General features: G+C 41.3%; 1 protein-coding gene across 1 annotated transcript; it reads left to right on the top strand.

Moving 5' to 3' along the window:
- Positions 1-946: 946 nt before the first annotated feature.
- LOC138873474 (uncharacterized) lies at positions 947-2,423 on the top strand. The gene is made up of 3 exons (XM_070151945.1): positions 947-1,366; positions 1,421-1,644; positions 1,835-2,423. The coding sequence occupies exons 1-3, from the start codon at positions 947-949 to the stop codon at positions 2,421-2,423; spliced, it is 1,233 nt and encodes a 410-aa protein (XP_070008046.1).
- The last annotated feature ends 21,077 nt before the right edge of the window (positions 2,424-23,500 follow it).

Below are 23,500 nucleotides of genomic sequence, written 5' to 3'. Positions count from 1 at the left end.
TCTATTCCCTTTCCCGGACGTCCAACTCCCGGCTGGGTTCAAGATGCCTAAGTTTGATTTATATGAAGGGCACGGTGATCCCATGGCACATTTGCGGGGCTTTTGTAGCAAGATGAGAGGGGCAGGCGGAAAAGATGAGCTACTAAAAGCTTACTTTGGCCAGAGTTTGAGTGGGTCGGCATTGGAGTGGTATACAAGACAAGATCCAAGCAGGTGGTACACCTGGGATGACTTGGCACAGGCTTTCGCAGGACACTTCCAATACAACCTCGAGATAGTCCCAGACCGTCTCACATTGCTAAAGCTTGAGAAGAAACCCAGAGAGAGCTTCAGGGAATTTGGGTTCCGATGGAGAGAACAGACAGCCCGAGTTGATCCTCCAATGAGAGAGGGAGAAATGGTAGATTACTTTCTACAAACTCTAGAGCCGACTTACTTCGGTCACTTGGTGACGTCAGTTGGCAAATCCTTCAATGAAGTGGTGAAAATGGGAGGTATGATAGAAGAGGGACTTAAGTCCAATAAGATCCTGAGTTACTCAGCGATTAAGGCGATGACTCAGGCCATTCAGAGCGGCACGGGAGGTGCGCTCGGAAAAAAATGGAGAGAGGAGGTCACGACAATAGAGGCAAGCAATTGGTCCAGATCTAAAGGTCCTTCCCCTCATCACCAACCCAGACCCCATCATCTAAACTACCCACACAATCCATACAACCCTCCACAACCCTACTACCCACCACAAGAGCAACATTTTTCCATCCATCATGCCTAAACTTACACCCATCCTCCGACTCATCCACAATGGCGTGTACCGGCTCCCCAACACACATATCTACCTCCACAAAACACACACTCCCCTTCACAAAACACATATCCTCCACCGAGGACCAACAGGAATCCTTCAGGACCGAGCTTCCGCGGAAATCAGGCTTTCAGGAACGAAAGGATGCAGAAGCCAAGAACATTCACTCCGTTGGGAGAAGCCTATACTACTTTGTTTCACAAGTTGAAACAGATAGGCCTACTAAGTCCTGTTGAAACCAAATTGCCAAATCCCCTTCCCGGAAATCTGAACCATTCAGTGAGTTGTGAATATTGTTCGGGTGCACCCGGGCATGATACTGAGAAATGTTGGAAGTTAAAGACTGCCATACAAGATCTTATTGAAACAAATAGGATCAAGGTTCAGGCACCAGGGGCACCCAACATCAATGAAAATCCGTTACCGGTGCACCATGAAGCTCATATGATCGAATTAGTGCACGAGGGAGGGAAACCAAAAACACCCTCACAAACGGTAATGATGATTCACGCCAGTACTAATGAAGAGTCGACCAGTGGAAAGGCAGTGGTACAGTCGGGAGAGGTATATGACAAGCCTTTTGTGATAGCAGGGAAAGGGTCATCTATTACTGCGTAGAGGCCAGAGTCAGTCAGAGCAGTGCTACAAGGAGTAACAAACAAACCAAGGTTGGTAGTAAAAGGGGTCCATGTGGGACCAGTTGTTATCAAGCCAGTCATACAGTTGCCGATGACAAGTGAGAAGGCTGTGCTGTGGAACTATAGTCAAGTGACGGTGACGCATAAGGGGAAGGAGGTTGTGGAAGATGTATGCGAAGCACAAGGGTTAACTCGATCAAGAAGGTGTTTTGCTCCTGCAGAGTTGAGAAGGGTCAATCCTAAAACAATAAAGAAACTTGTAACAGAGGAAGAAGCAGAGGAATTTTTGAAGAAGATGAAGGCACAGGATTACTCAATTATAGAGCAATTGAGAAAGACCCCAGCCCAGATTTCGTTGCTATCCTTGTTAATCCATTCAAACGATCACTGTCAGGGCTTTAATGAAGATTCTGAACGAGGCCTATGTCCCGGACAAGCTCTCAGTAAACCATTTGGAGAAAGTAGCGCACAAGATCTTTGAAGTAAACCGAGTGACATTCTCTGACGATGAGTTACTAGTAGAGGGTACTGAACACAACATAGCACTCTATCTGACGGTAAAGTGCAAAGAATCAGTGGTCACTCGAGCATTAATTGATAACGGGTCAAGTGCCAATATCTGTCCTTTGGCCACTCTCAACAAGCTAAAGGTTGTTGATGACAGGATCCACCAGAACAGTGTCTGCGTCCGAGGTTTTTATGGGGGCGGCATTAACACAGTAGGTGATATCGTACTGGAACTAACCATTGGCCCAGTCGAGTTCACCATGGAATTTCAAGTAATAGATGTGGCAGTGTCGTACAATCTTTTGTTGGGGCGACCATGGATCCATGCAGCTAAGGCAGTGCCTTTTACGCTGCATCAAGTGGTCAAATTTGAATGGGATAGACAAGAGATTGTGGTACACGGGGATGACGGCACATACGCCGCCAGTGATACTATTGTGCCCTTCATAGAAACCGACGATGATAAGGGCCCATAGGTTTATCAGGTTTTTGATGCAGTCTCGGTGGACAAAATTCCTAAGGGCGAGGGCCTTCCACTTCCCATAATCACAGCCGCAACCGTCATGATAGCGTCAGAAATGTTGAATAGCGGCTTTGTACCAGGGAAAGGTCTGGGGGTTGATCTGCAGAGAATGATCCAGCCAGTTTCTTTGCCCAAGAACCTGGGAACTTTTAGGTTGGGATTCAAGCCCACCGCAGCGGATGTGAAGCGAGCCTGCAAATTGAAGAAAAGAGTTTGGGTCCTTCCTAAACCAGTCCCACGCCTGTCCAGGTCATTTGTCAAAGCAGGGTACAGAAAGTTGCCAGTCCCGGAAGTTCTTGGACCTCTGATGGGGCCAAACGAAGATTTGAATGAAAGATTTGGAAGAGTGTTTGCCGACGTCAACATGATAGAAGCTGGAGAGGGTTCCAGTAAGGCAAACATATAGTTTGTGGGTTCCAAGGTCAAGGTCAACAATTGGATGGCTACTCCTCTTCCTACTTGGAGGAAGTCTTGGTAGTTGACTCTAATTTTCCTTTTCTGTTTTCTGGATTGTTCCAGGGTTGTAATCCAGATTTCTTTTTATTATGTCGAATACAGTGTGAAACCTTGTTATCCCGTAATTCAATAAAACGAAGAGTTTCTTCTTTATTTCTTATCTTTTTTATTTATTTATTTATTTTAATTTTGCTTCTTTCGTTTCTTTCTCTGAACAGTTCTTTTCATACTGATTCTAATGACATGGCATGCACAACGGATCTTCAACCTAGTCTAAAAGATCAATCTGATTCCGAGCTAAACATACAAGAGGTCGATTATGATAATGAATCGAAATACAATGAGGATGAAGCATTCGAGGAGATAAATAGGGAGTTGAGCCAGTTTGAAGAAAAATACAAACCCAACTTAAATGACACAGAAGCCATCAATTTAGGGGATGCCGGCGATATCAGAGAAACTAAAGTAAGCATCCACATTGCACCAAATATCAGGGAGGAATTGGTCAAACACTTATTGAGTTCAAAGATGTTTTTGCATGGTCGTATGATGACATGCCAGGGTTAAGCACAGATTTAGTGGTTCACAAATTGCCCACTAACCCGGCCTGCCCTCCCGTCAAGAAAAAATTGAGGAAATTCAAAACAGATATGAGTGTGAAGATTAAAGAAGAAGTAACCAAGTAGCTGCAAGCAAAGGTTATTCGTGTCACTCGATATCCTGATTGGTTGGCTAATGTGGTGCCGGTACCAAAGAAAGATGGAAGGATCAGGGTATGTGTCGATTACTGCAATCTGAATAGGGCAAGCCCTAAAGACAACTTTCCTTTACCCAACATCCATATCTTAATCGACAATTGTGCTGGACGTGAGATCGGATCTTTTGTGGATTGCTATGCTGGGTATCATCAGATTTTGATGGATGAGGAAGATGCGGAAAAGACAGCCTTCATTACACCGTGGGGAACTTATTGCTACCGGGTAATGCCATTTGGTTTGAAGAATGCTGGGGCAACATACATGAGGGCAATGACCACTGTGTTTCATGACATGATACACAAAGAAATTGAAGTGTACATAGACGATGTAATCATAAAGTCCAAGCATCGGGAAGACCACGTAGCAGACCTAAGGAAGTTCTTTCAAAGACTTCGAAGGTATGATATTAAGCTCAACCCGGCCAAATGCGCATTTGGTGTTCCATCTGGGAAGCTTTTGGGATTCATTGTCAGTCGGCGAGGTATTGAACTGGATCCATCAAAAATCAAATCTATCCAAGAGTTGCCACCGCCGAAGAACAAGACAAAAGTAATGAATCTGTTGGGAAGGTTGAATTACATCAGCAGATTTATTGCTCAACTCATAGCAACCCGTGAACCCATTTTTCAGCTGTTGAAGAAGGATGCTGCAATAGGATGGACGGCGGAATGCCAGGTGGCATTCGACCAAATCAAATAATATTTATCAAATCCACCTGTATTGGTTCCCCCTGAGCCGGGAAGACCGTTAATTCTTTATCTGACGGTCTTGGAGAATTCATTTGGTTGCATGTTGGGGCAACACGACATTATGGGAAGAAAAGAGCAAGTCATCTATTATCTCAGCAAGAAGTTTATAGTATATGAGGTTAAGTACACTCAACTCGAGAAGACATGTTGCGCCCTAACCTGGGTGGCCCAGAAGTTGAAACATTATTTATCCTCATATACTACTTATCTCATTTTCCATTTGGATCCGTTAAAGTATATTTTCCAAAAACCTATGCCTACAGGAAGGTTAGCAAAATGGCAAATATTACTCACGGAGTTCGATATCGTCTATGTGACGAGGACAACCATGAAGGCCCAAGCGTTGGCTGATCACTTGGCTGAGAATCCTGTTGACAAGGAATACGAGCCGTTGAGGACGTATTTTCCCGACGAGGAAGTAATGCAAATAGATGAGTTGGAGTTACCTGAGGAACCCGGTTGGAAGCTTTTCTTTGATGGAGCCGCAAATGCGAAGAGAGTTGGAATAGGAGCAGTGCTTATTTCTGAAACAGGACATCATTACCCTGTTACAGCTCAACTGCGTTTCTATTATACCAACAACATGGCTGAGTATGAGGCATGCATTTTGGGTTTGCGATTAGCGGTAGACATGGATGTCCAGGACGTTTTGGTCTTGGGAGACTCGGACCTCCTGGTGCATCAAATTCAGGGTGAATGGGAAACACGGGATTTGAAGCTCATACCATATCGACAATGTTTGCACGATCTGAGCAAGCGATTTCGATCAGTAGAGTTCAGACACATCCCTAGAGTTCACAATGAGGTTGCCGATGCATTGGCCACTTTAGCATCAATATTGGACCACCCAGACAAAATTCATGTTGACCCATTGCACATCCAGGTTCACGATCAGCATGCCTATTGCAACATGATAGAGAAAGAAGTTGATGGCGAGCCATGGTTTTATGACGTCAGAGAGTATCTCAGAATGGGGATATACCTGGAGCAGGCCACCGGAGACCAAAAAAGAGCCATTCGGTGATTGTATAGTGGTTTCTTCCTCAGTGGAGGAGTGTTATACAAGAGAACCCCAGATTTGGGATTGCTGAGATGTATAGACGCCAGTCAAGCCACGACGGTTATGATAGAGGTACATGCTGGAGTTTGTGGGCCCCATATGCGGATATGTATTGGCGAAGAAGATTCTTCGAGCAGGGTATTATTGGCTCACCATGGAGCATGATTGTATCAAATTCGCGCGGAAATGCCATCCGTGTAAGATACACGGCGATCTGATTCATTCTCCACCAACGGAATTGCACACAATGTCAGCACCATGGCCATTTGTGGCATGGGGGATGGACGTCACTGGGCCTATTAAGCCGGCAGCTTCGAACGGTCACAGGTTCATTCTGGTGACCATCGATTATTTTACTAAGTGGGTTGAAGCCAAAACTTTCAAGTCAGTAACCAAGAAGGCAGTGGTGGATTTTGTCCATTCCCATATCATCTGTAGATTTGGGATCCCGAAAGTGATAATCACGGACAATGGTGCTAATCTTAACAGCAGTTTGATGAGAGAAGTATGCGAACAGTTTAAGATTACACACCGTAATTCCACACCATATCGTCCCAAGGCAAATGGAGCTGTTGAAGCAGCTAACAAGAACATCAAGAAGATACTGAGGAAGATGGTAGAAGGATCCAGACAATGGCATGAAAAATTACCATTTGCATTGTTAGGTTATCGCACTACCGTCCGGACTTCAGTAGGTGAAACCCCTTATTTGTTGGTGTATGTAACTGAAGCAGTGATATCGGCGGAAGTGGAAATTCCATCCCTTTGGATTGTCGCCAAGGCTGAGATTGATGATGATGAGTGGGTCAAAACCCATTTGGAACAGTTGAGCTTGATTGATGAAAATAGATTGGCAGTTGTATGTCATGGCTAGTTATATCAAAGGAGAATGGCAAGAGCCTACAACAAGAGGGTGCGCCCCAGGAAATTTGAAGTGGGGCAACAAGTGTTGAAACGAATCCTGCCACACCAAACGGAAGCAAAGGGCAAGTTCGCCTCGAATTGGCAAGGACAATTCATTGTAACCAGAGTATTGTCCAATGGCGCTCTATGTTTAACGGATATCGAAGGAAAATGCGTCGACATGGCTATCAATTCCGACGCAGTTAAGAGATATTATGTGTGATCTCTTTTGATTGTAATTGACGTTTGTTTGTGGATTAGCATTTATCGGAGAATGAAATGACGGAGGCAACTCTTTCCTCTATCAAAACACTTTAACCTTTGCTTACCCTTTTGAGCCTCATTTATTCTTTCATATCCCTTTTTTGGAATCAGTAATTAAAATAAAAGATAAAAAGAGAGAAAAACAATGATAAAGACAAAGAAAAAAAACAAAGAAGGGGGGAACTACGTTTGACCTGATTCCTCAAAGAAGGATACGTAGGCGCCTCACGGCTCGGTCATAGTGTAACAAAAATAAGAATCCCCAAGCAAGAAAACTGGGGAAGAAGTTGTGTTTATAATTTTGGGAAAGGAAGTTTGATTCCAAGAGTTGTAATGTTTTACCCGTCAAAATTATTTTGAGCCTTTTGATGCCCCTTTTCCTTTTTTTTAGCCATACACAAAAAACCATATTGATGTCCAAAAAAGACCTCCCGATCAGTATTCGAGAAGTGCTAAGGTCATGCAAATGGAATTCGGGAACAACATTCTGATCCACAGAAGAGAAGAGGATCATAAACTGGAAATGAATTGATATCCGAGAGAATCCCCAACAAAGAGCGTCGTATCGACACGCTCCAATCCCCAGCTGAAAAATAAAATAAAATGAGAGAGTCTTATTGGTGAAAACCTTCACAGGCACCATGAGGCGACGGGAGTTGAGAGAAATGAGAGAGTCTTATTAGTGAAAACCCCTCGAAGGGCGCTATGAGACGACAAGGCGAGATTGGCGGAAAGGGTCCGCCTTTGGAAAAAGTCGAATATTCATTTATCCCCAGCGAGATGAGGCCATCCGAAAGATTGATCGATACAAATAGACTGGGTTGATCGATCCGGAATGCACGACATGATCGTTGGGATTGGTTATATCATTCAGATAAGTTCTTTTCTTTTCTTTTTCCCCAGCGTTTGTTCAGAAAGGCTTCTTTTTCTATCTGTAAAATTATCACCCTTTCATTTCTTGGTTTAAAAGATTTTATTTCCCCCAAACTTCATTTTTGAAAAGGATTTTCAGAGTTTACTACCAATTGCCAAAATGGCACAAGGCGAAATACGAAAGGGACAAGCCAAAGATAAGGCGACAAAACGAAAAGAAGTTTGTCGCAAGACCAAATAATGAATGGGTCTAGATCCTAAGAGGCCCAAATTTCCAAGGGAAGTTATTGATCAAATTCCAAGATGATCCGCAGCCATCCGACAGATTCTCGATTAAGCTCCACAATGGTCGGACGACACGGAGTGGGGAAGGAATAGAAACGACAACCATCCCCAGCGGGAATATCAGCCCCAGCAATCAATATTCTCCCCAACAAGTTTTATAGCAATGCAAGGAAAAGAAAAGGGAAAAACCATCCTCAACAGAAGTGGCACGACCACTCGCCCCATGTTAAACTAACAAATTTTTCTTTGATTTGAAACAGGGAAAAGAAATAATATTGACCGCAGAAAGATAGAGTCACAAAGCAGATTATCAAACTAGGGCAGAAAATTTTCTCTCATTACGAAAATTTTCTCTCAATAAGAAGTTGTTGAAGTCAGGAGCCCGCCTGGGGAATGGAAGCTGATTCATTTTTAGGAAAGTTGTCAAAGTCAGGAGCCCGCCTGAAGAATGGAGGTGATAAAATTTAAGAAGTTGAAGAAGTCAGGAGCCCGCCTGGAGAATGGAGGTGATAAAATTTTAAGAAGTTGTCAAAGTCAGGAGCCCGCCTGGAGAACGGAGGCTAAAATATTTTTAGGAAAGTTGTAGAAGTCAGGAGCCCGCTTGAAGAATGGAGGCTGATTTATTTTAAGAAGTGGTCGAAGTCAGGAGCCCGCCTAGAGAATGGAGGAGATAAAATTTAAGAAGTTGAAGAAGTCAGGAGCCCGCCTGGAGAATGAAGGTGATAAAATTTTAAGAAGTTGTCAAAGTCAGGAGCCCGCCTGGAGAACGGAGGCTAAAATACTTTTAGGAAAGTTGTAGAAGTCAGGAGCCCGCCTGGAGAATGGAGGCTGATTTATTTTAAGAAGTTGTCGAAGTCAGGAGCCCACCTGGAGAATAGAGGTGATAAAATTAAGAAGTTGAAGAAGTCAGGAGCCCGCCTGGAGAATGGAGGTGATAAAATTTTAAGAAGTTGTCAAAGTCAGGAGCCCGCCTGGAGAACGGAGGCTAAAATATTTTTAGGAAAGTTGTAGAAGTCAGGAGCCCGCTTGAAGAATGGAGGCTGATTTATTTTAAGAAGTTGTCGAAGTCAGGAGCCCGCCTAGAGAATGGAGGTGATAAAATTTAAGAAGTTGAAGAAGTCAGGAGCCCGCCTGGAGAATGGAGGTGATAAAATTTTAAGAAGTTGTCAAATTCAGGAGCCCGCCTGGATAACGGAGGCTAAAATACTTTTAGGAAAGTTGTAGAAGTCAGGAGCCCGCCTGGAGAATGAAGGCTGATTTATTTTAAGAAGTTGTCGAAGTCAGGAGCCCACCTGGAGAATAGAGGTGATAAAATTTAAGAAGTTGAAGAAGTCAGGAGACCGCCTGGAGAATGGAGGTGATAAAATTTTAAGAAGTTGTCAAAGTCAGGAGCCCGCCTGGAGAACGAAGGCTAAAATATTTTTAGGAAAGTTGTAGAAGTCAGGAGCCCGCCTGGAGAATGGAGGCTTATTTATTTTAAGAAGTTGTCGAAGTCAGGAGCCCGCCTGGAGAATGGAGGTGATAAAATTTAAGAAGTTGAAGAAGTTAGGAGCCCGCCTGGAGAATGGAGGTGATAGAATTTAGGAAAGTTGTAGAAGTTAGCAGCCCGCCTGGAGAACGGAGGCTAAATTATTTTGAGAAAAGTTGTAGAAATCAGGAGCCCGCCTGGAGAATGGAGGTGATAAAATTTAAGAAGTTGAAGAAGTCAGGAGCCCGCCTGGAGAATGGAGGTGATAGAATTTAGGAATGTTGGAGAAGTCAGGAGCCCGCCTGGAGAACGGAGGCTAAATTATTTTGAGAAAAGTTGTTGAAGTCAGGAGCCCGCCTGGAGAATGGAGGCTGAATTAAATTTTGAGAAAGATGAAGAAGTCAGGAGCCCACCTGTAGAATGGAGGTTGTTGTATGTCGAAGATGATGAAGTCAGGAGCCCGCCTCTAGAACGGAGGTTGCTATATGTTGAAAATGATGAAGTCAGGAGCCCGCCTGTAGAACAGAGGTTGCTATATGTTGAAAAATGATGAAGTCAGGAGCCCGCCTGTAGAACGGAGGTTGTTAAATTCAAGATGATTAAGTCAGGAGCCCATCTGTAGAACGGAGGTTGTCATATGTTGAAGTTGAAGAAGTCAGGAGCCCGCCTGTAGAACGGAGGTTGTTAAATTCAAGATGATGAAGTCAGGAGCCCGCCTGTAGAACGGAGGTTTGTTAAATTCAAGATGATGAAGTCAGGAGCCCGCCTGTAGAACGGAGGTTGCTATATGTTGAAAATGATGAAGTTAGGAGCCCGCCTGTAGAACGGAGGTTGCTATATGTTGAAAAATGATGAAGTCAGGAGCCTGCCTGTAGAACGGAGGTTGTTAAATTCAAGATGATGAAGTCAGGAGCCCGCCTGTAGAACGAAGGTTGTCATATGTTGAAGTTGAAGAAGTCAGGAGCCCGCCTGTAGAACGGAGGTTGTTAAATTCAAGATGATGAAGTCAGGAGCCCGCCTGTAGAACGGAGGTTGCTATATGTTGAAAATGATGAAGTTAGGAGCCCGCCTATAGAACAGAGGAATATCTTTCAAGATCAAGCAGTAACCCACCGTAAGGCAGAAGGTTACAACAAAATCCCCAGTAGAATGAAGAAAGCCGCATCCTCAGCTGACAAAACAAAATGATGAATACTGGTATTCGGGAAAGCAAAAGGCGAGTGTCATCACCAGCAATCGTCAGAAAAAAGAAGCACCGGAAGAAACACCAGCCGACAAGAAAGCAAGACAGCAAGAACAAGTTTGAAGATAGATAAGATCTTGTGATCCGTAGTCTAGTCTAGCATCTTATTTTCTTTTTAGCACGGTGTAACAAGGAGACCGGTAGAGCAGTAGTAACAACACACAACAACAGTAACAACAAACATTACAGTCACATGGTATCCCCAGCTACCAAAACTTCCCGAACTACATTAACCTGATTCCCTTTTAGCCAGGGATATGTAGGAGACCTTTGAAGCAAAGGTTCGGTTAAATCTTTTTTCAAAAAACGCTTCACACGGAGTACTCCAACAGGGCAAAAAATCACTCGTATTCACTCACTTTATCTTTGCACGAAAGCTCTTTGTGCTTTCGAACAAAGAGGGGCAGCTGTGAGCACGTGATTTTTGCTTCACGGAAATTACTCCAAAAACAATCAAAAAAAAAATAAAACAAATCCATCTACCCTTCCACACCTCGGTCGTGTCCTTGACCTTATCCATTGCAACCGAAGCTGGTCGATCATGTCTATCTTCTCTTGGACCTGAAAAGTTTTATTGTTAGCCACCACGAGTCGCTTCTCATTTTTAGCCTCAAAGATCCTTACCTTCTCGACCAGGTTTGTGTGCTACTGCTTCAAGGTCGAAGCCTCCTTCTAGGCCTTTTCCAGCTCGGCTCGTTGAATCGAGAGGTCCCTGAGGGCCTAGTCTTGTTTTTCACTAAGATCCTTGTACATGTTCTTCTTTTTACTTGCTCTTTGAGCTCAAACTTGAGCTGGCTAATCTCCAAGCAGGGCCGAAGGAAGCTTTCATGATAAAGCACTGAAGCCTGAAAAACAATGAAGTCATTAAAACACATCTAACACAAAGCAAGGTTCGCAAATGGGTACGAAGGATAGATACCTTACTCGTTTTGGTGCTTGTTGCACCTTATTGAAGAGGCTCAACTTTCCCACTTCATTCATTTTTGCTTGGTCCTCCTCGGTCACCAGGCAACGAAGGTAGCTGGCTATGCCCACCGGAGCTGGCAGGACCCAAGCGTCCGTTGGGATAGTAAGAACGACCATTATCTTATGGTCGGGGTCCATACTCAGGACAGGGAACTACTTCACTAGTTTCGGGTTTGAGCTCAGTTCACCCGCCTCTGATAGCACATTTTTTTGGACCCCCAGTTGAATCCAAAGCAGCCATGTCCATGCCAACAGGAATGTGTTGAGGGCATCATCTGCGCCCTACACCGTCTCACTTGATTTCTCTTTACTCGCTTGAGCTCATCGACCATGGACTCTATATAGGATGGCATCTCCATGATGTCAATGACATCGTCTACCTCTTTCGGGATAAGAGCGGTATCCCGAGAGGCCACGAGCTCTATCTCTCCTACTGGTTCCTAAGCTAAAGGGGGATCGACCCCGTGGTCATCTTTCCTGACTGCCGCATGTTCGACTTCGTTAAGAGTCAACCTATGAGCAATGAACTAAAAGTCGTCGTCCTCAGGATAGTCCCTAAGCCAGTAGAGTGAATCAGAGTCTAGTAACTTTGAATTGGTGATCTTTTGATTTTCCGGACCCCGATGGTCACCTTCTTCTTCTTCGCCACGGCGTCTGGGGAGCCCGAGGACTTCTTCTTCTTCTTCTCCTCTATGGCAGCTCTAGGTTGTCCCAAAATAGAGGGTTCGTTAAACGAGGACAGACCTTCGTCCTCATCCAACGGCCTGAGCTCGGTAGTCTTAGGAAAACTTTTAAGAAGAAAGAAGACTGATCGATGTGTAAGCCAAGAGTATGAAGGTAATCATTCAGGAGAGAGCCTCATCATGACCTCATCATGAGAACGTGCCTTCCACTTTCCCCTATACAGGTTGCGTTCCATTTTTCGGGGAATGATAGAAACTCGGAGGGATAAGGTCTTTGGTCTTCACCCGAATGAACCTCTCCTACTATCCTCGATACCGATCTTCATCGATGCTCGAGAGTGGAGCCTTGCTTGCTCGACAAACGAGATTGATCAACCCCCATCTGAAGATTCACGAACTATATAGATGAAGTAGATGGTCGAGGGTGAACATGGTTGTTTTGGTGTTGTTTACAAAATGTCGAAGGAGGACTACGATCCTCCAGAAAGAAGGATTAATCTTCCCAAGGCATACCTCGTTACTTTTTGTAGAAGTCGAGGGCTATGAGGTCCATTGGGGAGAGTGTGAAGGGGTAAGTGTGAGCACGTGATTTTTGCTTCACGGAAATTACTCCAAAAGAAATAAAAAAAAATAAAACAAATCCATCTGTGTTCAATTTTTAGAATTTACGTGACATTTTGGTAATTATTTGGTTCGTAAATATATATATATATATATACATGTTGCATGCGCATTCAAGATTTAATTGTGCATTTTGGAGTCAATTAAACCATGTTTTATTTTAAAAGAAAGAAAATCACAAAAATATGTATTTTTGTTGTGTTTTGTCATTTATGTGTGACGTGATATAATTTTATTTTTAATTAAATATTTGACCTTGTGTGTTAATTGTTGTTAAGGTTTAACATTGTTGTAGGCTAATTTTGGTTTTACAAAATTATTTTAGAATTTTGTTGATTGTTAATTAAAGTAGAAAAATAAAAGAGTTGAAAATAGTAAAGAATACCCGGATTTGAGCCAAAAATTGAGCTGAAAATCAGGCCCAAATAGCACCAAAAATCGGCCCAAGTCAGTCAGCCCAGAAGACCCGTCTCCCACGGCATCAAACGACGTAGTCTGATACCAGAACTACATCATTTCGATGATAGTCGATCACAGCCGTCCATCTAGCCCTCATCCAACGGATGCAATCAGTACCCATATCCAAAAGCAAAACCCGACCCAGAAATTGACCCACCGTCTCGTTAAGTGAACCAATCCGAACAATTGATCCTGATTGATCCAACGGCTAGGATTCGACTTTTGGCCCAGTATATAAATGATCCTAACGTACCCCGCCCCTATCCAAACACCTCCCCTGGTTTCATCGTCTCTCTCAGAGACGACCCTAAACACCCCCAAGCCCTAGCAGCCGTCATAGCTCCCCTTCAACGTAAACCCGGCGACAACAACGCCACCAGTCACCATAGCTACACCACTGAACCTACAAACCACCCTGAACATGAATCCCTGGTCACTTAACTTCGAATCATCTCCAAGGTTCTCGAATCTTCGATCAAAAATTCGAGCCAAAACCCTAAATCACCTAATGAGTCCCAAATTCACACCAGCCACTCCCCTGACATCCCTTATACCCTAATCAACGTTTGTTTCGTTCGAATCTAAGTAGAACTCTTCGAACCCCAAATCTGAGCTCAAGAACCCTAAAAATCGAATCCATAGGGGTCTGTCCAAATCAACAACAGATTGGGGTCTAATAGACCTTAATCGAGGTGTTCTCAGTCGGGAACACTTCGATTAAAGTCCATTCGACCCAAAAGAAGTCCAGTCCGGTTTAGGCCTGGGTCGTTTTTGATGCTTAAGCTTCCGAGGTAATTTTCTTTTCTTTCCTTCTATTCAGTGTCAAGTGTATGTTATGAGATATCTATTCGCTTCGACTAATGTCGTCGAATAGTTAAGTTTCGTAAGCTCCCTGCTAAATGTCCCGAATATTGAAATAATTTGGTGGCCTGTTTAGTCTATGTTGTTTGTCGATTGTTTGTTACATGTAATAGTTTGTATAGTTGATTTGAGTAACGTCGTCGAATAATTAAGTTTCATAAGTTCCATGTTCTGTCCGAAAACACATGAATCACTTGTGTGTTCTGTTTTAGCCTGCTTTTGTTGTCGACTGATTAGTATACGTTGTAACTCGCAAAGTCGACTCGACACATATTGTCGTTTGTTTTTTTTACAGTCTTGAAAGGCAACAACTTGATTCACACCATCTGATTAGCACCCCTGTTGGATTAAATTCGAGCCATTGGTTAAGCCTAAACTGAGAATTAAACATAGCTGTAATACCCTGAGTATTCAACCAGAAATCAGTCTTAAGGTGCAAGCTTATATAGGCTGTGATTCTAACTTCTGAGTTTAGGGTTAGACAGTAATAACAGTGGATTAAAAGGGTAAGTTTGGTAAGTCTAAAAGGGTCTCAACAGGCCCTAGCTCAAGTCTGCCCAGTTGTTAATAATTAACCTTAGTTTAGTTGTTAATGGGGAAACAAACAGTGGAGCATGGGGGCTGACTAATAATACTTTAATCACCCATACCTCTTGAATAAAATAAAAGGACAAGCATGGGGAACAATATAACTGGCATCAAGAAAAGACATTTAGGCATGGGGAATTAAGGGGTATGGGCAGAAAAGACTGAAGGGATCCGGGCAGCTTGACTGGTTGGGATTGGTTTATAAATAGGCTGCTTTAAAACAATTAAGGGGGTTGGAAGATTATTAAGTGTTCAAAAAAAAAGAGCAAAAACGAGGCTAGTTTTTTCAAACTTTGAGAGGTCAGTTTAGTTTTGAGAGCATAGGCTGGTTTTTCTAATCCTAAGAGACCAGAGAGAGATTGAAAGAAGAAAAATATGTTTTACTTTTACTGTTGAAATCAGTATTCACCTCTGTTACTGTTGCATTGAGAGTTGTGGAAATTTGCTGAAAGTCTGTTGGTCCATCTTCTGTTGCAAACTCAAGTTTTGGTCATATTGTGGTGGTTTATATTGCTGTTGGGGTATTTGGGTTGTATTCTGGGATTTTCTGGTGCATTTGGTGTTGTTGCGTGGCATTTTCTGAAGCTATTATTGGGTTTTAATCTACTGTTGGGCTATTTTTGGCTGCTACTGTGTTGCTGAATTTGCTGTTGTGCCATTGCAACTGCTGCTGACTTCTTTCTCTACTCTGTTTCTGTTCTTCTATCAGGTACACGCCTTTACCATGGCTGTTGTAAGCCAGAAAAATGTGAAGCATGAATGCATGTGAAAAATTGAAGTTGAAATGAAAACCAGAAAAGCAATTTGTTTTTTTTTTGTCGTTACTGTTTTGTTTAGTTACTTAGGGCATTACTGAATTTGTAATTTGTAAAAATATAGTTTCGTCATTTTAGTTGTTTGTAAGGGACTGTAGAAAACTGCTATGCGTTAGATAGTGTGTTGGAATAACGTAGTTTAGCTCGTATTCAAACAGAACTTGATCATGTAATGGATGTTTGGGTATAACTTCCGATAATTTGCAAAATGGCACTTGTGGTTTGATCCCTGAAATAACTAGTAAGTTGTTAACTAATCTCAGATTATAGCATGATTGTTTGAGTTCTTGGTCAACTAGATCGTAGCATTAATCTTACCCTCAATTGTTACTCAAAAAAGGTATTGTAACGCTTTAAGGAAAAAGAAGCATAGTTGTAAGTCTGAGATTGCTAGTTAAGGTAGCAAGCAAGGATAGGCACGCGTGAGTTGGTGAGCTAGCAATTTCTGGTGGCTCGAATCATGCCAGGATTCCGACACGTTTTACTTTGTAATGACATTTCGAAACTAATCAAATCTGCAAAAGTTATTAAAGGCCCCGGACTTTTCCAGCATGTGAACTAATTAGAACTTTGTCTTCTTTCATGTTTAGAGACAAATTTAATAGAAAACCTTAGCCGCTTTTAGGATTGCCTTTTAATAATAAGAATGAGATGAGCCTCACAAAAAAAAATCAAATTGCGGGGCCCTCAGTAAATAATTATTTTAAAATTACATAGACTCCGGGATGGACCATTTTGCAAAATTTCACGGACCTACCCAAAACAATGGTGCGTTAGTCGCTTTAGGCGCGTATTTAATAATGTTATCTTCTTAAACTCGGGTGCGCATTTCATGCGACCCAAATCCAAATCCCAAAACATTGTATAAAACCGTGTTCCGGATTGCGAGTGCATTTCATGTGATGCAATCCAAAGACATGTTTTCAGACGATGTTCACATTCTTTTTTTAAAATATAATAATAAAGGCGGTAAAGAGTTAAAACTTGCACAAGAGCGCATAATTGTATAAAATCAGATAAACAAGCCGAACATGACAGTTGAGCGACCATGCTAGAACCACAGAATTCGGGAATGCCTAACACCTCCTCCCGGGTTAACAGAATTCCTTATCCGGATTTCTGGTTCGCATACTGTAATATGGAGTCATTCTTTTCCTCGATTCGGGATTAAATTGGTGACTTGGGACACCCTAAACCTCTCAAGTGGCAACTCTAAAATAAATAAACGAATCCCGTTTCGATTGTCCTTTAATTGGAAAAAACTCCTTCACCCCTCGCGGGGGCGGAAAAAGGAGGTGTGACAATAAGTGTAAACATTTAAGTACCCTCCACGTGAGTGGTAATATCGTCGTTAGGCCTGGGGACGACCACCTCCTTACTCTCTCAATTACAATCTATCCGGACTATAGGTAGTGTTTCCTCAGTAATGGAGCATATGTATCTCCATGCTCCCTCGCCTCAGTCCTGTTGGCTGGAGGCCTTCTCGATGTTAAAGTCGCTCCCGACAGAGAAACCCTTGGGTATGAAGCTCTTCAATGGAGGATCCTGGGCCACCTCAGGGATGTTTACCTCGGCGTTCGTGGTCGGGTTAGAATATGAAGGAACGGCTTGACGAGGCATGGATTTGAAAGTTTTTGCCATCGAGATCTGGGAAATATGAAGGTTTGAGGAAGAATATAAAGATTTAAAGATGGGATGAAGATATGAAGATTTGGGTTAAAGATTCAAAGAGAATGTATGAAGACTATGGATGAATATATGAAGGTCTAAAAAGCAATGTATGACGATTTGAAGGAGATGATGGCAAATAGATAATTCGAGGGTAAATCAAAGAGTTCTGGAATTAGGAAGTGGGAAAGTGAAGAAGAGTCGGAGTTTTGGAAGACAATCAATACACGACGTTTTGCATTGATGACTGATACGTGTCCAAAGTCAGAACGATATGACTGATGGGATGTTCCGTTGAACAGACAACTCGGTCATAATGCACGAAAGAAGGAATCGGGGTTCACTTTTTGTTTCCTGTAGATTCGATAAATCTACCCTCCGAAAAATGAGGGGACTATCTGTGTACGGGTAAAATTGGGGGCAATGTCCACCTCGATTCCCCGATGAAAGAATGAAGGGCGAATACGGATGCGAGACCTTGTTATCAGGGCCAAAGACCCATCGAGACCTAGGAAGGATGAACGATATCTCCGGCATCAGATGCGGTAAAGCGATGCACCCTAGACCGAGTATGACTTCTATACCTCGGGAGACGTGGTGGACGGTTACGCACGATTGATAGGGGTCCGCAATACTCGCCCTTAATCGGATATCACAGAACGAATCTCGCTCGATGTCGATTATTGTTCAATAATTACCGAAAGAAGAAGATTGCTATCTTTTTTAGACTTGTACTGGGACTAAAACTCTCCTACTATATAAAGAAAAAATTTATCTTTAGTCTGACACATTGTAACATACGATCCAAGGCAATAAAAGTTTATTTTAACCTTCTAGCTAGTGTTAAGAATTTTTCTCACTTGTATTGTTCTTCATTCACAACCGGGTCGAACCGAGGGTCCAATCGAGGATGAGGCCATTGCTCAATCTAAGATCAGGCTTGGTCATAACATCATGATTGGTATGATCGTTTATTTCTTTTTTAATTCATTTATCTGCTAAACTTAATTATTTCTATTGAATTAAACTACATATCCTTTAAACCACATATAAATTTAATTTTTACCTAATTTTGGGGTAAACAAATGTTTAAATCCAGTGTAACTTAATGGTGTTGACAAAAAATCAACCACCTAAATTTTAGGATAGCTCAACTTTCTTCATTCCGAACGACTATAAAATACTATGTAGAGTATTAGGATTTGTCCTTACTATATCATATGCCCTTTCTGTTCTTTTACCAATAGCCATGTATCTAAATTTCTGACAATCATGCCCTTGAATGGAGGAGTTTAGTATGCACTACTAAAAAAGGGGAAAATCAACTGCCAAAATCGATCGATGTTGATCGGTTATTGGCGAAAATCGACCAAAAATGGACCAATTCATGGTGATCGATAATTGTATGGTCGGTAGAGCTAACCGATCAACTTCGATTGATATATTCCGACCGAATTTGGTCGGTCAATTAAATTCCAATAAAAGAAAAATTGTCAAAAAACCAACCGAGGTCGGTTGGTATTTTTAATTATATAATTTAAATCACCATCTGGGAATTGAACTGGGGTCTATAATATGGCAGGATACTATTCTACCACTAAACCATTGGTGCATTTTGTTTCAAGATTGTTTTTTATTTCATTTATACTTTTTAATTGCATTTTTGGTCGAAAATAACCGACTGATATCAGTCGATTTTATTAAAATAAAAATACTGACCGAAATCGACAGGTTTCTTAAAATAACCGGCCGAAATAACTAACCGATTCCGATCGATTTTTGAATATTAATTTTAATTTATTTTAAATAAAATATACTGACCAAAGTTGGTCGGTTTCTTGAAAAAATAAATTTTGCGGGACAAAAAAATATTTTTCCGTATTTTTGCGCCAAAATAAACAACCAAAGTTGGTCGGTTTTGTAAAATATTCTTGTAAATTAAAATATGTTAAAAAATCGACCGACTTCGATCGATTTTTCGGCCGGTTCTTTTACTGACCAAAGTCGGTCGGTCGACTACAATCGATTTTGAAAGAATTTCTAGTAGTGATGCTCTAGTGGCGAGCATCCTCCATTTCCAACCAAGAGGTTGTCAGTTTGAGTCACCCCAAGAGTAAGGTGGGGAGTTCTTGGAGGGAAGGATGTCGAGGGTCTACTGGAAATAGCCTCTCTACCCCAGGGTAGGGGTAAGGTCTGCATACACACTACCCTCCCTAGACCCCAATAATAAGATTATACTGGGTTATTGTTGTTTCTAGTAGTGATGCTTGAAAGAATTCCATATCGATTTAAACAACAACTCGCTAAGGCGACATATCTAGCGTTATTGATTTTGCGAAGTCCCAATAATAATAATTTTTTGAAGAGAGGGTAACAAATTATTTTATGTTGGTGTTTAATTGTCTGTTATTCGAAATTCACTCGTCCAACTAATTCAGATTCATAAAGTCAATATTCCGTATCAAGGATTTCTCTATTCTCAAATATCAAACCCAAAATTTCTGATTAAGGATGGATTCATAAGTGGTGAATAATAGTAGTTATTAAGTACATTATCTTTCTTTAGTCATATGGTGTCTTAGCGCAAATGATTGTCATTCTGTTATACCTACGACAGAAATGACCTACTCTCTCCTCCTAGATGGAGTAAGGATTTCAAAGTTCAGAATTTTAGCTCACTTAAGTTATTGAGTTCTAAATTAATAATTTATGTATTTACATATTCATTAAATTTCTTAAAATACATATAAGATTTGAACCAAAATTATTGGGTTTGGTCCTAAGTGACAATTGAGCTGATGGGTGGTCAATGGATGCTCCGAATCATATAATGACAAGAAGAAGGGAAGGTCTTTAGAGGCATATTTTGCTGAATAAGTTATATGCCAATAGGAGGCAGTTATAGAGGCAAGATGACAAAAGAGAATAATATTAATTTTTTTTTACAAAGATACCACAAGAATGATGAGATTTGAATAATTCTTCAAAGAGGAAGTTACGTTACAAAGGGATAATTTCATCCCTCAAATTATTAGTGAATTCTGATTATTGCCCTTGTGATATTTAGTTATGCGTAATTTGACCTTCAAATAATTAAAATGCCTATTTTTATCCCTTTAGAAAAAATATTATTGTTTAGATTATGTCTAGAATTATATATATACTATTAAATATGAAGTAATATTTGTTTAACCAAAAAATGGAATTTCAGTCAAAGCAAGAATTTAGAAGAACACAAATTACTCATAATCCAAAGAATATATAAAAGAAGGTAATTTGGGGTAACCAGAGTATAATCAGGAGATAAACAAGTAAACCAAAGTATATTCCAATAATATCTCGTGTCCTTACAATTGATCAGATACCTCCCTTTTATAGATATCTTGAAGATATGCATTTTCCCCAAATCATAATGAGGCTATTACGAATAATTAAAGACATTGAATGCTACGTTACATAATCATTATAATCAATACAAATTCACTAACGTATTCAATATTTAATGCATGTCAAATTATGTATCTGTGCTCTTTACTATGGTCAGATCCATTCCTTTTGATTCTTGGATATAAATGACTTAAATAGGTATGGGCACTGAATCCCTTGAATGGCCACATGTGCCTCTTCCTTTGTCCTTGCTCGTTTCTATTGCTTCTCGTGCCTCTTGACTAATTATAATTCTTTGACTATTTGGCCAGTCCACGTGTCCCGACATGTCATCTTTATATAAATGCAATTTTTTCCAATACAGATAGTCCCCCCACTTTCCATTTATTCATCAATTGAATATTTGGGAAGTGGATTTCATTAAAATGAGAATTTTTGTCACCATTAATGCTATGACAAAATTGACGCTTCAATTGTCACTTCCATTTAATACTCCGTACACGTATCAATTTTCCATTGGTCCTGCAGTTTTTGCAGCCTTTTTCAAGGTTTTTTACGGTTTCACTATTTACGAAGTGCCAGTTATCATAATTATGATCCTTCATTCACTGTACTTTTACCTTTGGCGGTCGATTATCAGTATAAATATAACTTTTTCCCTTGTCTTTTACCTCATAAAGTTTTATTGAGCACTTAATCTCTCAATTCTTTGTTTACTTCTTCTTTACATCATTCCTCTTCACGATGTCTTCACCAAACCCTCACTCTCGAGAAGTCTCCATTGTTGATTCTTTCCCCAATGCCCCTGTTAGGCATAGAAGGAGAGGTAGGCTTCGTAGCTTAGGATCTACTCGAGGTGGTTTGTTTATGCCTTTTTCTAGTTCTGGTCCTTCTTCTAGAACCAGAGGTTCCCTTCCTCACAAATCTTCTTCTAGGAGTAAAGAACCTTCTGAACCATTACGCGAGCCTTTAGTAGAAGAGATAGTCCCTACATAATTATCTTTTTACCACGATAGGGAATCTCTTAGAAACTAGATTTCCGCTTTAGATCGTGTTGATGCTTACCCCACTCAAAGTACAGAAGTTTTGACTCATGTGGTTCGTAAGGACTGTCATTGGAGTAACGATTTTTCCATTATTATCCCTAATCCGAATCAGAGAATAACTTTTTATTTAACTGGGTTCTCTTTTGTTTACACATACCCTTTTACTTTAGGGTTCAGACCAGCAATTGACTTAGTCATTCTTGAATTTTGCCATTTCTTCAATGTCTGTTTAGTCAATTTGGTCCGATCATATGGAGGGTTGTTGCCTATTTAAGGCATTTAGCCACTAAAGCCGAAGTTCCTTTTACTTTCCCCCACTTGATTCATCTTTACTCACCTAGGCTTTTTCGCAATGGTGTTTTTACCCTAGTATCCAGGAGTAAGAGGGTTTTGGTGAGTCCTGAAGATGACAAAGACCGCGGCTGGTATGCCCGATTTGTTGCTTCCCCCAATGTTGGTTTAGTGGGTGATGATAATGTTCCCTTCCCTGAGAAATGGAATTTTGTACGTAAGTCTTTTAACCTTCTCGTACCTTTTTCCTTCAAGTTTGCCAACTTCTCTAATTTTGATTTTGTTGTTTTTTTAGCTACCATGGGAGTTGTGGGAGATGTTCCCAATTTTCCATGGTTGGGTAGATAAATTGCTGAAGATCGCACCAATAGACGGTAGGTCTTGGAAAACACTTTCTAACCGTTTTGGTTGGAAGGTAAAGATTCACGATAAGAATTTATATTTTGTGCCTTTTGTGTCTATATTCTCTTTTATTGCTCTAATTTCTATCCTTCTTTTCGTCAGGATTTGCTATTCCAGGAGTTACTGCTAAAGCAGTTGCGGCTTCTTGTGTTTCCTCGGGAACCCGTACTCCTTCAGTAACCCGAATCTCTCTAGAAAGAGCCTGGGAAATAGTTTTGGGTTCTTCTTCTGCAAAAAGGAAAGCTGCAGAAGAAGAAGACTCTGAAGAAGAGGGAGATGAGGGCTCCCTAGTGACAAGGCCTCGAGTTAGGAGACGCATCATCTCTGATGACGAAGCTAAAGTGTCGGTTTCTCTTACCGAACCTATTGAAACTCCAATAACAATTCCTGACGATGACGTCACTCCCCACAATACTCGTGAGTCTATTGACCAACTTTTCATCAGCGAATTTGGCCGTGAAGATGTAGGGCTTGTTTTAGACGAAGTACCCTTATCTTCCTTTTCAACTCCCGTGTTTTTGGTTCTTTCCTTACCGGCCCCAGCTATTTCCGTTCCTTCTTCTACTGCTCTCACCTCTTCTTCGGCTCCTCCTTTGACCATTCCCCCTCCTATCGTTCATCATACAGAAACGGGGCTGAGAGCAGCCTTTTGAGAATGTCAGGTCAGGCAGATGTATGGTTAGAGCCTTTAATCGGCCCAATTGAAAAAGCCAAGTTGGAAAGTCATAGTTCCCTGACTTTAATGAATGATATCGTACATACTACTTTGAAAGTATTTTCCTTCTCTTCCTTTTTTACTTTATAATTCGACTATCTTTGAGGATTCTTACTTCCTTTTCCCTTTTTAGGCCAACCTTATTGGCACAGAAATGATGAAAAGAATCCCCCTCTTGGAGAAGATAGCATGTGACTCTCAATTGGAAGCAATCAATTGGAAGGATCAATTTAAGAGTACACAGATTGATATAGAAGACTTACAAGAGAGCAAGAGTACCTTAGAGCAGCGAGTGCGGGCTTTAACTTCAGAATTGGCGGTTACAAAATCTTCTTCAAGCCAAGCAGAAAAAGAAAAAGAACGTCTCGAGTCCCCCTTCTCAGAGCAACTATCTAAAGCTAGTGAAGAGAATATAGAGTTAAAAGCTCTTTTAGACCAAAAGGAAGTTTACGCTGGGGAGCTCGTGCAA

The sequence above is a fragment of the Nicotiana sylvestris genome, chromosome 1 (assembly GCF_000393655.2).
Source record: "Nicotiana sylvestris chromosome 1, ASM39365v2, whole genome shotgun sequence".
Classification (NCBI taxonomy): Eukaryota; Viridiplantae; Streptophyta; class Magnoliopsida; order Solanales; family Solanaceae; genus Nicotiana; species Nicotiana sylvestris.
Note: the sequence above shows the minus strand (reverse complement) of the source record. Positions and strands in the feature narration are given on the sequence as shown.